General features: G+C 49.7%; 1 protein-coding gene across 1 annotated transcript in view; it reads right to left on the bottom strand.

Annotated features, from left to right (window-relative positions):
- Nucleotides 1–3,036: 3,036 nt before the first annotated feature.
- FKBP9 (FKBP prolyl isomerase 9) overlaps nt 3,037–17,226 on the bottom strand; it is a 33,209-nt gene continuing 19,019 nt past the window's right edge. The window contains exons 5-10 of the mRNA XM_004582382.3: nt 15,120–15,309; nt 12,419–12,564; nt 6,840–7,026; nt 4,987–5,132; nt 4,490–4,653; nt 3,037–3,617 (exon numbers count right to left, since the gene is read on the bottom strand). Coding sequence (XP_004582439.1) covers nt 3,441–3,617; nt 4,490–4,653; nt 4,987–5,132; nt 6,840–7,026; nt 12,419–12,564; nt 15,120–15,309 — 1,010 coding nt within the window. The 3' untranslated portion in view covers nt 3,037–3,440. The remainder of the gene's footprint in view (nt 3,618–4,489; nt 4,654–4,986; nt 5,133–6,839; nt 7,027–12,418; nt 12,565–15,119; nt 15,310–17,226) is intronic.

A 17,226-nucleotide genomic window follows, 5' to 3' on the forward strand; every position in this document is an offset into this window, starting at 1 on the left:
CATCCTTAGCCACTAGGCTAACCATGCCGCTCCCACATTCCTGGAATTTTAAGGCCCATGTTTCCCCAAGGAAACTTACTCCTATTTCAGCCACCTTGTTGCCACTACTATCAGAATCAGGTATTTTCTTCAGACAGGCCAAAGAAAAGCTGGGGGTAGAATGCAAGCATGGGTTTTCGTCTTGATTAAAGGTATGTAAGAGTGTGAAGTGGTACAGTTAACAGTACATTCCCAAATGCAGTTGATTTAGCCAGAAGCAAGATTATTAACCAGTGAAATTCTGATAGTGGACCAGATGCAAAAGGGCTAACAGGCATCAGTCCTGAGCGTAGCAGCAGTTAGGATTGCTGTGGCCACTGCTGGTGTCCTAAAACTTGAAAAAATTATTTTATTGGGGGCCAGTGTGATAGCGTAGTGGTTAAAGTCCTCGCCTAAATGCGCCAGGAACCCATATGGGTGCCGGTTCTAATCCCCGTGGCCCGCTTCCCATCCAGCTCCCTCCCTGTGGTCTAGGAAAGTAGTTGAGGATGACCCAAAGCCTTGGGACCCTGCACCTGCGTGGGAGACCTGGAAGAGGCTCCTGGGTTCGGATTGGCACAGCACTGGCCGTTGTGGCTACTTGGGGAGTGAATCATGGGATGGAAGATCTTCTCTGTCTCTCCTCCTCTCTGTATATCTTTCTAGTAAAATAAAAATAAATAAATCTTTTTTAAAAAACCTATTTTATTTAAAAGGCAGAGTTACAGAGAGAAGGAGCGAAAGAGAGAGGGATTTTCCATCTGCTGGTTCACTCTCCAGGTAACCACAACAGAAGGAACTGAGCCAATCAGAAGTCAGGAGCCAGGAGCTTCCTCTGGATCTTCCACTTGCAGGGACCCAAGGAGTTGAGCCACCCATCCCCTCCTGCTCTCCGGCTCCTCTCCCATGCCATAAGCAAGCAGCCAGATTAGAGGCAGAGTAGCTGGGACATGAAATGGCACCCATATGGGGTGCCAGCACTGCAAGCACAAGCCTAGCTCACTACGGCGCCGGCTGTAGGTATGTTTTCTTGTTTGTTTAATAAGGATAGGAGAGTACTTCAGAAAGCTTGCGTAGCTTATCTGAGTCCCAGGAGCTTCTTTTCCAATCCAACTCTGCACTAATGTATCTGAGAAAGCAGCCCAAGTACTCAGGATGGAGTTACTGCTTCTTGGCTTCAGTCCGGCTTAACCTATGAGGTAGCTGCCATTTGGGAAGTGAACCAAGTGGTTAAAATTTCTCTATTCTCCACCTCCGTGTGTGTGTGCGTGTCTGACTCTGCCTTTCAAATAAATAGATTAAATCCCCTGAAGATTTAATTCACAGAAGAGTCAGCCTCTGGCCTAGCAGCAAAGCACAGTTCCACACTGGCCTGCCTGCCTTCAGTTCTCACTTCCAGCTCCCCTGTCCAGCTCATTGCCACTGCAGCCCTGGGAGGTGGCAGTGGTGGCTCAGGCAGTGGGCTCCTAACAGGCATGGAGGAAATCTGGATTGAGTTTTTCGCTTCCAACTTTGGCCTAGGCCAATCCTGGCTGGTTTTTCTTTCTCTCTGCCCTCTCTGCTTCTTGGAAAAAAAAAAATTGAAAATGATGAATTTTGTACAAAAAAAAAGGGAAATTCATACATGATCTTCCATAATACACATTTACCTCGAACTCTGTAGATCCCTCATGTCTCCTTGTTCTTAGCCACATGCTGACAGCTCTGTATTTTCTCCTACCCTGCGTCCAACCTTAGATTCATTCTCCATCTTCCTTTGAACTCCCAAAGGTCAGCCTCCGAGAGCCCCAGGCCCTAAGCTCCTTTTCCTGTGGATTCACCGGGGAGCCAGTGGAAGGTAGCAGGAAGACCAGGGACTGCAAGGTGTTCTGTCCCTCCTCTGCTGCAGTGCCAATCAGAGCCCTAGGGTTGGCTGCCTCCCTCCAAGACTCTCCTACACCCCCATGGTCTCCCTTTGATCCAAGCAGGGGTGGGAAAAGCCTCCTGCTGTTGCCAGGCAACACTGCAGGACACCTAGCCTTCCAGGATCCAGAGCCCTGCTCACCTCTGCAACCAGCTCTCTGATTAGCTTTGCTTCAGGAAGAGGGATTGTGTGTCCAGGCTGCACAGAGTGGCACCCCTACCCTACCCCCAAAGTCACATATTGCTCTCCTCCTGGTACGTTCCATGCAGCCCTGGGAGTTCTGACATGGGACATGCTCACTGCATGGCATACTTTCATAAACCTCCCAGTCTTTAAATAAAACACCACACACCCCAAGAACACAACTCAGGATTTTATACAAGGCCAGTTTTCCAACATTCATTCCATTGAACGAGTGCACAGCATTCCTGTGGATTATCTCAGGGTGACATCAGTACAAAATGGTTTAAATTAGGAAGGCAGTTTCAGAAGGAAGACCACAAGTAGACACCACTGCTGTGTGGGAACACAGGACATGTGGCAGGGACAGGTCTCTGAGGGAGCCACCTCTCTGGGACATGGTGAGAGGTGGGGCAATGTCCCTTTGTCCACTGGGACCACACTTCCATTTCAGCCACAGCCAGGCCCAGCCACCCAGCTCTGTGTGTGTCTTTAACCAATGTGACTCAGTGTGGGAAGGAGAGAGACACAGAGAAAAAGCATGGAACCCCACATGGTAACGGGGAAATCAGCTTCTTTATCCTTGGTCCAACATGCCTTCTGCATGGTGTGCACCATATTTTTTGTGCAGCAGGCTCCTTTAGCCTCCAAGGGAACCCCTGCGTGGGTCCTGGTGACCATGGTGATGACATGTTGTTTCTGCATGGAGAGAGCAGGGACCAAGCATCCATCACCTGTGTGGGTCCAGGCCACTGACAAGGCCACCGGCTCTTCTGCCAATCTTGCTGGAGCCTGCCCTTTCTTTTGTTTTGCCTGTCCATCTCAGAATTTTTTTTTAAGATTTATTTATTTAATTGACAGAGCAGGAGAGAGAGAGGGGGGGGCTCTTCCATCTGCTAGTTCACTCCTCAAATGCAAATATTTGTAAAACATCAGCAAGTAAAAATAATTTTTTAATCTTCCTTAGACAGACACCCTGGACACGTCTTCTTGGGTTTGTCCAACAAGGTCCTAACTGCTACATGACACTACTTTCCTGTAAGAACAAAATTTCCCAGAAGACCCAAAAATAATGATTGGCAGTGCAGTCTTTCTAATCAATCCTAAACACATTCCATACCAGGGTGCCCCACAGTGCTCTCACCCCTCATCCCGGACAGCCCACAGTCCTCACGAGGTATGAGGACCACCCTGAGGGATGCTCCAGGTACTGTGCAACCCACCTCTGACTTGCTAATGATGCGCCCTCCCATAACCCTGCTACTCCCACTGCAGGTTCTGCTCCAACAGGTGGCTCGGTGTCATGCACCTCCAGGCACCAACTGGGCTCATGTCAAGTTTAGAGTTCATCATGTTTGGTCTCCTGGTCTTTGAGTTTGAACTCCTCGGCCGTGACCTTGCCATCTCCATTTCGGTCCTGGTTGGTGAACATGTTCTTCACAATCAGGTCGGTCTCAAAGCCCGGAGCGAGTTTCCCTTTTCCGGATGCCACCTGGGCATGGATATACTCTGAGAACTGGGGAGAGAGGGGAGACCATGAGATACAGGTGATGAGAACAGCAAACCGGAGCCTGAACTGAGCTGAGAGCCGCCCGAGGGTGACAGCACTGCAGCAGCCAGGATCTGGGGAGCTACACAACCTGCATCACTTTCTTCCAGATGCAGGTGTACAGAGAGGGGGAAGGCTCTGGGTGAAGCAGCTTCTGGGGTGGGTGGGGAGGCGTCCAGTAGGGAGTGTTGGGGAGTTTGGTAAAGGACGTTGTCACACAGGCAGCTGGATGTGGGACATGCAGTGGATTGGTAAGATGGGACTGGGGCCACACATCTGCAGACATCAGGACACACGTATGTGAAGTATTGCAACCAGATGTGAGACCACTGTGGGAGTGATGGAAAGACCCCCCATAGTTTAGGACTTAACCTGGGGCGCTCCAACAGGAAGAGAGTGGGGAGAAGGTAGCAAGTGTGTGTGCAATGACCCAGAAGCTGGGGAGGGAGGCTGCAGTAGGTGGGAACAGGGTGGGGGATGACTGGAGCCTGTGCTGGGTCAGGCAGGGTGCTGGAATCCCACCCAGGGAGCACACAGTCTTGTCTTCCACCATGGAGAGTCCTGTGACCTGGGAGCGAGACATCATGGCTTGCTCCACACCCAATTTCTCCATCTGGAAAACAGCATGGCTGTCGTGAACACCAACCCAGAGAACAGGTATGAAGGTGGAAAGCCAGGCAGGTGCATGGAGGGTGCCCTGGAATGCAGCCCTGTATCTCACAGGTCCATGTGGGGAGCAATACGAGCCAATGACCACGTGAAGCCCTCTGAGAACACACCCCGGGTCATCAGGGTTCCATGAGCTCCTCCCACCCCACTGGGCTGCCGCCAACAGGTACCTCCTCCAGGACCACTTCGCCGTTGCCATCCTTGTCGATCTCTTCAAAGAGATTAGGGGACACCTCGCCGTTCCATATGAACATGTAGCCCTCGGGCAGGCCAGCCACAAGCTCCAGCAGCTCAATGTCAAACACCAACACGGCACTGCCAGGCACTTCTCCATCTGCCCAAGTGACAGAGGGAAGGGAAGGGAAGTGGTATTAGCAATGGCACAGCAGGGTCCAGCCCAAACCGATCAGCTTCTCACCCCTGCAGCTGTGCTGCTCAGCCAAGGGCAAGGCAGCCATGTCTCCAGCAGCAAGAAAGCATGGCAACAGTTGGTAGTGCCCATTCTTAGTTAGGTAGGGACTGGGGCACGATCAGGGCCTGCCCAGGTCACAGAGTCTTTAAACAACAGTTAAGAAAGGAGAAAACTACTGACCTTTAGGGTCTTCAGTGGAAGAGGCATACTGTGTTCTAACAGCACCCCAACACCTAGATCCCACGGCTCACTCACCCACACCAGCCTCGCCGTAGCCCAGGTGGGGAGGGATGATCACCGTGCGCTTCTCTCCGACGCACATCTCCCTGAGACCCATGTCCATGCCCAGCACGACTTGTCCAGACCCTAGAACAATGTTGTACGTCTTGCCTAAATTCCACCTGAAAACAAAGAGCCTGAGTTAGGTCACCACCATGGACATTTTAACAGTGTTCAGGTGAGAAAAACATCACTTCTGGGGTCTTCCTGCCAAAACTATAGCACCCCCACCTGGTGGTAAGAGAACACCAGAGAAACCTGTCCCAGATGGTTCCAAGCACAAGCACAGAATATCTGGCCGGTAACTGTCACGTGTCACGGCCATGACCTTGAGCGGACAGAGGGGCAGTGAGAAGCAGACTGCAATGAGAACTGCTGGGTTCTAAGAACCTTGAGGAATATTTAATAAAGCTGAAATGGGACTGAATGACACTGGTCTACTCTGGGTTAATATCAAATGGATGTGATAACTGAGGAGGAACACAAAACTTCAAGTCTCTGGATAATAAAACGAAACAAAAAGATCCAAAATGAAAACAGAACGTGAAGATTAAACAGTAGTACAAATTGAGCATCCCAGATCCCAGAAAAAAAAAAAACAGATTTATTGATCTGAAGGGAAACATGACAGTGGTGGGGAGTGCAGAGATCTGTCAACTCCTGGTTCACTCCCCAAATGGTAACAACAGCCCGGGCCTGAGTTGGACTGAAGCCAGCAGCCCAGAACTCCATCCCGGACTCCTGTGGTGGGGGAAGGGGCCCAAGCATGCGGGCCATCCTCCACTGCCTTCCGAGGGCATGAGCATTAGCAGGGCATTGGATGAGAAGCAGAGTAGCTAGGACCCAAACTGCACTCTGACGTGGGGTGCTCGTGTGAGGAGCAGCACAACTCCCAGGACAGGCCCTGGGAGACAAAGGAGAGCTCTCTCCCTTCGATTAAACAAAGAAAATGGAGGGCAGAGAAAAGGAGCAAACTATCCTCTGGTGCTAGCCGTGGCAGGTGGAAGTTGAGCCTCAGCAGAAGAGGGTGCAGGATCTGGGGGGGGGAGTAGGGAGGGAAACACTGGGGAACATGAGCAAGAGCCCCAGAACTCTTCCAACAGCTGCTCGCTCTGCGGAGGCCTGGGAGCCAGGAACCCAGTGGGCCTCCCCATCACTGGAGCCGGCACTGCTGTCTTCCAGGGAGCCACAGCTGGGGTCAAGCCCAGGCACTTAGGGGATCTACAGGCATCTAAACAGCTAAGGCTGAACATCTGCTGCTGTGGGTCAGCTTTGAAAAGTAGCGGTTATGGGGATGGGACAGTGCTGTGGTAACGCCAGTTAAGCCTGTTAGGTAGGCTGGTGGAGCCCAGCTGCTCTGCTTCCAAAACAGTTCCCTACCGATACAGCTGCGAAAGCAGAGGAAGCTGGTCTGAGTACTTAGGCTGCTGGCCACCCACGTGGATAGCTGGGATGAAGATCCTGGCCCACGGCTTCAGGCTGGCCCAGTTCTGGCTGTTGTGGACATCTGGGGAGTAAACCAGTGGATGGAAAATCTGTCTGTCCTCTCTCTATATTTCAAATAAATAAGATGGCTTTTTAAAAAACCAATAAAGACAGTAGTTACAAAATGAGATTTACTTTGTCAAAAGACAATGTTTCAGGGTGAGAAATGGTACGGGGAGAAAGAGTTAACAGGGAACTGGATGAAAAATGCCCTTGAGCATGAGCGAGGCATGGGGAAGGCTCCGAGAAGCTCTCTGCAGCACCTGAGGAAGACAGAAGAGTGGGGTGCACATATGCCTGTGCCCAGCCAGGCTGCCGTCCACCCACTGCCCGGCCAGCCTTACGTGGAGTCCAGCAGGGTCCCATCCAGCAGCGAGGCGTTGTAGTGATACTTGAGATAGTCACCCTTCTTACTGAGCACGGAGCAGTCAGGGGGCTTGTAGTGGGAGGTGATGCTGATGGAGTCCGAAGGGTTGTGGAAGTCGATCACGTGAATGTCAAACACCAGCACTGCAGAGCCGGGGATGTTCCCTAAGGGTCAGAGGAGGGCAGTGAATGCATGAATGAATCAACTCCAGACACAGCACAAGTCTCCTCCCACACCCGCCAGTGTCACCTGGTGTCCTCAAAGCCCTCCAGCAACGAACAGCCCACCCAGAGACAAAACCCTACGGGAGTAGAATGAGGCTGGAGGAGCTATTAGCAGTAGGTTACAAACAGGAAAACTGAAGCATGGATTTCTCCCCAGGGCCATGCAGCCGTTCAGGTGCACAGTTTGAACTACTGCCCCAGGGCATCAGAGTCAGCCTGCAAGAGGTAGGGCTGAGGGACAGGCACCACAGCTCAGTGGCTAGATCCCCGCCTTGCAAGTGCTGGAATCCCATATGAATGCCGGTTTGTGTCCTAGCTGCTCTGCTTCCCATCCAGCACCCTGCTTGTAGCCTGGGAAAGCAGCAGAGGGTGGCCCAGGACTGTGGGACCCTGCACCCATGTGGGAGATTTGGAGGAAGCTCTTGCTTCCTGGTTCCTGGCTTTGTATCAACTCGGTTCCGGCTTTTGTGGCCACTTGAGAAGTTTCTCCTTCTCTCTATAAATCTACCTTTCCAATAAAAATAAATAAATCTTTTTTTTTTTAAAGGTAGGGCTAAGTTGATCACAGGTGAGAACAGGCAAACCCAACCAAATTAAGGTTCACCACTCACTGTCCTTGGGAGTGAGAAATGGGATGAAAATCTCAGGTGTAGCAAGGACATCATGCGTGCCCCAGAAACACAAACCGAGCACAAACTTCATGGGGGAGTGAACACCTCGCCTGAAGTGCCCCGTCCTTTCCTTTAGGACAGTACGGCTCTCAGCACATCTCCCGATTCTACACAAAGCACCTGCATTGCTTCTTCACTAATCTGCACTTTCGAAAATAGTATTTCACATCTAAATAATGGTTTACAGTTGCACAAATGTTTCTCAGGGTGGCGTCTGGTGGAGCTGGACATTCACACGCTGCATCAGAGAACCTAGGTTCTGGTCCCGGCTCCGGGTCGGCCTGCCGCTTCCTGCTGATGCACACCCCTGGGAGGCAGCGAGAGATGAGGAGTCCTGCTTTCCACATGGGCTGTTCAGACTGAGTTCTAGGGTCCTGGCCTCAGTCTAGTCCAGTCCCAGCTGCTGTGATCCGTCAGCAAGCAAGCCAGCAAGTGGGAGCTCGCTCTCTCACACTCTACCTACCATTCAAATGAGTTGAAAAAGTAAACAAATTTTAATTTTTTAACACATGTTCTGTCATTAAACCCCTATAATGTTAAATTTTCTGTCATTAAATCCCTATAACAAGCTATGGGACAGGTGCATATGTACATGCTGGGAGCCAGGAGCTTCCTCTGAGTTTCCTACTTGGGTGCAGGAACACAAATACTGGGGCCTTCCTCTGCTGCCCTCTCTGGTACATTAGCAGGAAGCTGGACTGGAGGTGGAGTAACTGGGATTCAAACCGGCACCCATATGAGATGCTGATGTTAAAGGTAGAGGCTTAATGTGCTAAGCCACGGTGCTGGCCCCTAAATGTATTAATTTGATCCTCATTATGTTACTATATTCCTAGTTTACAGATAGTGAAACAAACACAAATCCAGGGGCTGGCCTTAACTTAAAGGTAATTAGAGTCTCATGCCTTATATCAGAACACATGATACAGTTTTCCAGGGGCTTTATCTAGGCAACCATGGTGAACAAACACTAGGAAATGGCCAATGATTTAACTGTTTTCTTCTTTCTTTTTTTCATAGATTTATTTGTCAGTTGGAGCAACAGAGAGGAAGAGAGCTTTCATCCACTGGTTCACTTCCCAAATGTCTGGAAGCCGGAGGTCGGGAGCCAGAAACTCTGTCCTGGTCCCCGTGTGGGTGGCAGGGCTCACATACCTGAGTAGCAGACTTTTCTTTTTGGGTCAGATAGCAAATGTGATCAGGGCACAAAGAAAAGTACTTCAAAACATGTAGAAAATGAATTAAGGGATGGAATTTATTTTGGTGGAAAAATGTTGCAATCCCTGTGTAGAAATGCAACGCCTCCTGCAGGTGCATTCAGGAGCAGGGCCTTACAGGGGAGGGGCACCTGGCTCCCTGGGCTTTGGCATTCATGTGTCGGGCACCCTTCTGATCCTGCCTGCTCTTCTGGCTGAGGATTGCAGCACACACATGCCTGCAGCTGTAAGGGCAGCTCACACCCAGGGAATCATTGCTATGTTTAGCATTTGGGGTTTGCCAGCCCCCAGGATGTTAAGTCAGGTTACCAGGTGCCGGAGGACAAACATGCAGTTATCAAGGGCATCAGCGAGGCCATGAGCACTGCGTGGGCAGCCAGGCGGTTTGTTTTCCTCGCTGCTGAACTCCACACGCCTAGAACAGGGCCTGGTCAGGAAGATGCTCAGTGACTTTTTGGTGGACAAGTAGGCAGAGCTTCTGGGGGTGCAAAAGCAGAGATCAGACCTGGGGCTCCCACCATCACCCCTGCCCCCCATCTCCCTCTGGCTTCTCCTCAGCTGTAACTGCTGGTCGTGGTGGGATTCCATGGAAAGTTCCAGGCCTCCGGCTTGGCCCCTCAGTTCCCTGTGTATGGGTACCAACAAGTCACACGGCCCAATGAGAGCTCATTTTTGCTATCTGTCTGTGACTCAGGAGGTCAGAAGGGCTGGCATCCCAGGTGAGACCCCATTACTGAGTAGCAAATGACTTCACCTCCCTGGGCCTCACTCTTGTATCTCAGCCACAAGGATAACAACATCTCAAATGACCGGGATGGGATGAATTTGTGTGAGAAGTCCCAGAATCGGAATGTGACACCACTTGTGACATGGGCATCCCATATGAAGCAACTGGTTTTGAGTCTTGGCTGCTGTGCCTCCAGTCCAGCTCCCAGCTAGTGAGCCTTGGAAGGCAGTGGATGACGGCCCAAGTAACCGGTTCCCTGCCACTCACGTGGGAAACCCAGATGCAGTTCCAGGCACTTGACTTTGACCTGGCCTAGACCTGGCTATTGTAGCCATTTGTGGAGTGAACCAGCAGATGGAAGAGCTCTGTCTTCCTTTATTTCTCCACTTCTCTAGAACTCTTACAAAGAAATAAATGAATTATTTTTAAGCTGGGTAACAGCAAGCCCCTGAGGGCATGTTGTTTACATCCCGCTGTGGGCAGAAGGCAAGCCCCATTTCTGGGCTGCCAGCACCTTTAAGATTCCTAAGTTCAGGCCTAAATGGGTGGGACAAAGCAGAACTTTCCCAGAAGGCTACCCCTTCTCCTCCACCAACTCTGCATGGGTACATGGCTGCAGCGCAATGCCATGCTGCTGGAGGCACCAGGAAAAGTCCAGCAATTCATTCTTCCCACACATATTCACTGCGAGTCATGTGCCTGGTCCTAGGTCTGCGGTTAGATGCTGCAAAGCAGGCAGGCCTGCATCCCGACACCCTTCCCTGAACAGTCTCCCAGGGAGCAGCACTAGGTCCTCAGCCTCCAGGGAGGCCCTGGGCACTAATGGGGAGACAGCAGAATGGGTTTCGCATGGGAGCACCCAGGACTGACACCCAGCGGCGGCCTCCGCTGCATGGCACTCAGGAGGAAGCAGCTTCATGCGCAGGGAATTTATGAGTCTTCAGATGCTTCCAGAGCCTGAGATAATTCTCCACAGAGCGCCACCTCATACTTGATAGAAAGCCAAAAGGAAGAAAAAAAGTCAGTGAAGCATGTTTTTCCACGAACGCATTCCTCTCGGACAAAGTAGCGAACGGCCATCATGAAAGGAGAACGCGCAGGGAGTCTGCGTCTGTTTCTATAACTAATTGGTTAGGAGGGATTTGTAAGATAGAAAACAGCAGCACGTGAGAAAGCAGGGCATGAAGCCAGGCCTGTGGGGAAAAATCCCTACATTAAAAAAAATTTAATCAGTTATTTGAGAAGCAGAGAGAGTGCCCCCATAAAATAGTTCATTGCACCCCCCCCACACACACACAAATGGCCCCTGCCGTGGGAACCAAAGCTGAGAAGCAGAGCCACAATCCAGGTCCTCCATGCTGAGTCAGCACTGTTGGGGTCAATTACTTTGAAGTGGACGGGGTTGTTCTAATCTGCACTCTAATAACTGGGCCAAATACCTGCCCCCTTTTCCTTGTTTTTTTTTTTTTAATAATTTATATGTTGCTGAATGTGTATCTTTTAAGAGATGTATTATTTATTTGAAAGGATAAATTACACACAGAGAGAGAGAGAGAGAGAAATCTTCCATGCATTGATTAACTCCCCAAATGGTTATAATGAACAAAGCTGGGCCAATCCACAGCTGGGAGCCAGGAGCCTCTTCCCAGGCTCTTATGTGGGTACAGGGGCCCAAGAACTTGTGTCATCCACTGCTGCTTTCCCAGACCATAAGCAGGAAGCTGATGAGCAGCCAAGACGCAAACAGGTGCCCAATGCTGGCATTGTAGGCAGCAGTTTCTTGTGCTATGCCACAATGCCAGGCCCAGGCTTAACATTTTCTTTCTTCTTTATTATTATCTTTTTACTTAATAAATGTACAGTTCTTTGGACTCATTGCTTTGAAACCAGTTTGATAAGTCCTTTACTCAGGAGCTCCTGCAGCGCTGCCCTGACCAGGAACTGGCAAATTTCCTGTCTCTGGGAAACCACAGCTGGTGCTGCAGGCTCATAGTTGGGGACTTTCTTACATAGCTTGTTGTCAGTAGCTTTATCAAACAAAACCAGGTGATGAGCTTTCCCGAACCTTCCCTTTGGACTGCTTCTTGGCCTTGCTTCTGGATTTCTTCAAGGGGCCCTTATCGTTCTTGGACGACTTTCCAGTGACTTTCCTCTTGTTATTCTTGAACAACACGGTGAGGTGTGGAGAGCAGCATGACCACCTCAGCCTTGCAAGATTGCCAGATTTACCATTTTCAAAGGAAAAGAAAAATGGGGAGAGGAAGCAAGGAGAGAAAAAAACAAAACAACCGTAGAATTAAATTCTTGTCAGGGGTCAGCATTGTGGCACAGGGAGTTAAGCCAGTGTTTGCAATGCTGGCATCCCTCAGCAAAGTGCTAGTTTACATCCAGGCTGCTCTGCTTCCAATCCAGCTCCTTGCTAAAGCACCTGGGAAAGCAGCAGAAGATAGTCCAAGTACTTGGGTCCCACATGGAGTTCCAGGTTCCTGGCTTTAGACTGGCCCAGGCCAAGCTATTCCAACCATGTGGGGAGTGAACCAGCAGATAAAATATCTGATGTGTGCGTGTGTCCTTTCTCTGTCACTCTGCCTGTCTAATTCATTAGTTAATTAAGAATAAATCTATGTGGGTATTTGAGCCATAAATTTGTCATGAGCTCCAAATGTTCCAAGCAGTGTACGAGCAGCCAATGAGTAGGGAAGGCAGGCCTCACTCACCTCTTCCTTCCTCTCCGTAGCCCAGGTGTGGAGGGATCACAATCCTCCGCCTCTCCCCAATGCAGACACCAAGCAAACCTTCATCCATGCCAGGAATCACGTAGCCCTGCCCGATGTACGTGTCAAAGGTGCGATTCCGTGAGTAGCTAAGGCAGGACGAGAGAAGGGTGTCATTCACACAGGTGCACACTCTAGCTTAATGTACATTCCACTTTGATTTTGACCTTGGACTGTTACTGCCCCCCCTTCAAAAAATAAACTCTTAAAAAAAATCCTAGGAACAACTAAAATAAATTACTCAGAACAGTACCATATACAAGTTCTCCTGTGATGTTTTAGGATGACTAAACAAAATAGAAGTCTACTAACTCAGAGAGAGGTAGGTTGCTGTCCTTGCTTGTTTACCTTTGGAACACTAAAGCAGTGATTCCACGCAGCACATGCCACCAGAATGGGCAGGACATACCAAATGCCTGCCATGTGCATTCTGCACTTACCTGAGCCACATGTGCCCCTGCAGACTGATATACTTGGCTGACCCAACAGGCACAGTCATTAGTGACTGCAGCACCAGGTAGGAGGCTGAAGGCATTCTATGTGCCCTTGGAGTTGATCAGCCTAACGTCTGCCCGTGGCTGGCACACCTTATCTCTGTCCTCTGGGTTTCCTGAGAAAGGCACTGCCACATGGAAAAGCCTGGCGCTCCAGGAAGTCACAGGCTGTGCACAGTGATCCACAGACTGGGCACCAGCTCTCCTGGCACCAAGTTCCAAGCCTACTCTACCACCTTCACCTCACTTCCGGCCACTCCCCGTCTTGTACTCCATAGCAGATGACAGACACTCACAAAGCTTTGCACAGTGTGGTGTTTTTGTGGGTACGTAGGGTGAGCTTTTCATGTTTTCCAATAGCCCTCACAAGGAGACTGTTACAACAACCTATGAAGAAATCTAGTACATGGGTTATGGTGTAGCGCATTAAGCTGCCACCAGAGATGCCAGTATCCATATAGGCAGTTAGACTCCCAGCTGCTCAATTTCCAATCCAGTTCCCTGCTACTGTACTTGAGAAATCAATGGAAGGTCCTGCCACCTAAACAGGAGTCTTGGATGGAGTTCCCGGCTCCTGGCTTTCATTCGGCCCAGCCCTGGCTGTTGCAGCCATTTCAGGAATGATCCAGCAGATGGAAAATCCCACCCCTCATTTGTATTGTCTTAATAAAATAAATAAATCTTGAAAAATAAGAAAGAGGGGCTGGCATGATGGTTCAATTGGCTAATCCTTTACCTGTAAGTGCTAGTATCCCATATGGGCACTGGTTTATATCCCAAATGCTCCACTTCCATCCAGCTCCCTACTTACGGTCTGGGAAAACAGCGAGGATGGCACAAAGCCTTAGGACCATGTGACTCTGCACCCACGTGAGAAACCCAGAAGAAGCTCCTGGCTCCTAGCTTCAGGTCAGCTCAGTTCCAATCACTGTGGCTCTTTGAGGAGTGAACCAGCAGATGGAAGAGCTTTCTGTCGCTCCATAATTCTGCCTTTCCAATAAAAATAAATAAATCTTTAAAAAAAAAGGAAAGGACAATTCACTTTCATTAAAAAAGAAAAGAAAGAAAAGAAAGAGAAGGAAGTAATTTACTACAGAAACAAGGGGCTGGCAAAACTGGGCAGTGCGCCAAGATGTCGTCTTTAACATTGGCATCTCATATTGGAGCAACAGTCTGAGTCCCAGCTGCTCCACTTCTGAACCAGCCTCCTGGTAATGTTCCGGGACAGCAGCAGAAGATGGCCTGAATGGGAGACCATATATGGAGCTCTGGGCTCCTGCTGAGTCCTGGCCCGGCCCAGGCTGTTGCCACCATCTAGGAAGCAAACCAGCAAATACAACTCTCTGCTGCTTCTCTGTATCACTCTACTCTTCCAATAAATAAAAATAAATCTTAAAAGTGTGCGTGTGGCGGCATGGGGTGGTGGGTGGTGTGGTGTAACAGCACGCTAAGCCTAAGTCTGTGGTGCCAGCATGCTTTATGGCACTAGTTTGAATCCTGGCTACTCCACTTCCCATCCAACTCCCTGCTAATGGCCTGGCAAAGCAGCCGAGGATGGCTCAAGTCCTTGGGGCCCTATACCTATATGAAGAAGCTCCTGGCTTTAGACCAGCACAGCTCCAGCCATTGTGGCCATTTGAGGATGAGGCAGCAAGATGTTTCTGTCTCTCCTCAGCAACTCTGCTGTTCCAATAAAAAACAAATTGATTCTTGCGCCTCGCACAGTAGCCTAGTGGCTAAAGTTCTTGTCTTGCATGTCCAGGATCCCATACGGGCACCGATTCTAATCCTGACAGCCCCACTTCCCTTCCAGCTCCCTTCCTGTGGTCTGGGAAAGCAGTCGAGGATGGCCCAAAGTTTTGGGACCCTGCACCTGCGTGGGAGACACCAGGAGGAAGCTCCTGGCTCCTGGCTTCGGATCAGCTCAGCTCTGGCTGTTGTGGTCCAGAGGACGGGAGATCTTTCTGCCTGTCTCTCCTCTCTGTAAATCTGACTTTCCAATTAAAAAAAAAAATGACTTTTAAAAAGAAGTGATAACCAGAAACCAGTGGTAGAGATGCAATCCTTGCCATGAATCAGCATGGACACAGTCCAGCCAGTGGTGGACTCCTAAGGCCTCCTTGAACAGAAAGTTCCAGTCCCGTCCTTACCTGGAGTCAAAGAAGGTGCCGTCCAGAAGTGTGCCATTGTAGTGATACCTGAGAAAGTCTCCGCTCTGACTTCTCCGCTCACAGTTTTCAGGCACTACCTTGTTCTCAATGGAAATGCTGTCCTTGGGGTTATGGAGGTCCAGTAACACGACATCGAATACCAGAGAGGCCTGGCCAGGAATGTCCTTCCCTGGAGTGCAATGGAGGGAGGTGATTCCATCAGGACCCAGGACTCAGGAGGACATTAGCTACAGCATGACACCTCTGGGCTGGCAGAACTCACTCCTGGAAGTCTGTAAGCCAAGGAAATGAACGTCCCTCTTTCTTCTTAAAAAAAAAAAAAAAAACAAAAAAAAACAAAACTACCTGTAGCTAAGCCTTTGAGAAGAAGAGACAAGGAGAGCGAGCTTCTATGTGCTCGTTCACTCCCCAGATGTCCATCACCACCACCATGGCTGAGCCAGGCCAAAGCCAGTAGGCAGGAACACAGAATGGTCTCCCATGCAGATGGCAGGAACCGAGCTACTTCCCAGGGTCCATCAGCAGGAAACTTTAGCCAAGAGCCGGAAACAGGAATTGAACCTAGGTACTCTGATGTGAGATGCAGCATCCTAAATGGAGGAGTCTAAACTGCTGGGCTGCAAGACTGCCCCCAGTGGTTCTTCTAAGTCTTGGGTGGTTTCTCCAGGAGGCCTGGCCATAGTGTCCACAGCATTCACTATCCACAGCCCAGCTCCCCCAAGGAAAGGAGCAAACTGATGCTAATAACATAAGAGACTGTTACGATCACATGTCTAGGTTCAGGCTGGAAACGAAGGCTCTCTGTAGGTGTATGTGGTTAACACCCACAGGCAAATCCCAATACATACCTTGGTGGGTCTTGCTTTTGTACAAACGCAAAGCAGAGACATTTAAAGGCATAAATCCCAATGCTCTGATCTGGTTTTGGAGGCAATACACAGATTTGTTCTTTGGAAATGACCGCCAATATTTATTTTTAAAAAGGCAAAATGCAAATCTCAATCCCCTTTAAGTGTATCCAAAACAAGATCTAAATAAAAGTTTGCTGAAATAATAGAGGAAAAAAGAGGCACCCAAAACCCAAAATTCTCTATTCTTTTTTTTTTTTTTTTTTTTAATTTATTTGAGAGGGACAAAGAGAGAGCTCCATCCACTGGTTTCCTCCTGAAATACTCGCAACAACTTTGAGGGGAGGTCAAGGGCAGAACCTAGAACTCAATCTATGTTTCCTGCATTGGGTGGCAGGAGCCCAGCTATTTAAGCCATCACTAGCTGCCTCCCAGGATGTGCACTGGCAGTAAGCTGGAGTCATAAGGCAGATCCGGGAATCAAACTTAGGCACTGGGATGTGGGACACGGATGGACAACCAATGTCTTAACCACTTTAGACCTACCACTGGATGGTACTATTTCTTCTAGGTGTGCCTAGCAGGAAGATTGTGTTGGCTGCACAGATACAATCCAGGTATGTAACAAACACATGCCTTTATGAGTTAACCAACATCAGATTGAAAACATTTAGGAAAAAAAGAAAAATGTGTGTATACTAACACATGTTCAGATTTTTTTCCTTATCATTGTCCCATGAATAACACAGTGAGATGCTATCACAAAGCAACGACCTTCCACTAGCTTTGAAAGTAACTGGGAGGTGATTTCATGCATACAGGAATATGTGTGTAGGTTATGGGGTTTGATGGAGGCGGGGGGGGGGGATGTGGGGAGAGGTGCATGTTCTGGAAGTGATCTCCCACAGATGCAGAGACGCGCCTATCTGCAAAAGCTAACCCACATGGCATCAGAGGACGCCAGCACTTCCTTAAGGCTCAAGTTAGCTCCAGGCATCGGAGATCAAAGAAAATGAACCAGACAAATGCCATGCAAAGGAGTAGGCCCGAGCAAGTGACCCAGGGAAGGCAGCCCCAATCTGTCAGCATGCACCCTTCTGCTCTCCTGCTGAGAAAAAATAAAGAAACCTGCTCCATGCCAGCTGCTGACTCAGGCTCTGGGCTGCAAGGGGTGCCCAGTCTCTGAGGGCAGTGTGTGGGAGACGTAGCATTGTTCTTGTCTACTTTTTTCCATCTTG

Source organism: Ochotona princeps, chromosome 20 (assembly GCF_030435755.1).
Source record: "Ochotona princeps isolate mOchPri1 chromosome 20, mOchPri1.hap1, whole genome shotgun sequence".
Classification (NCBI taxonomy): Eukaryota; Metazoa; Chordata; class Mammalia; order Lagomorpha; family Ochotonidae; genus Ochotona; species Ochotona princeps.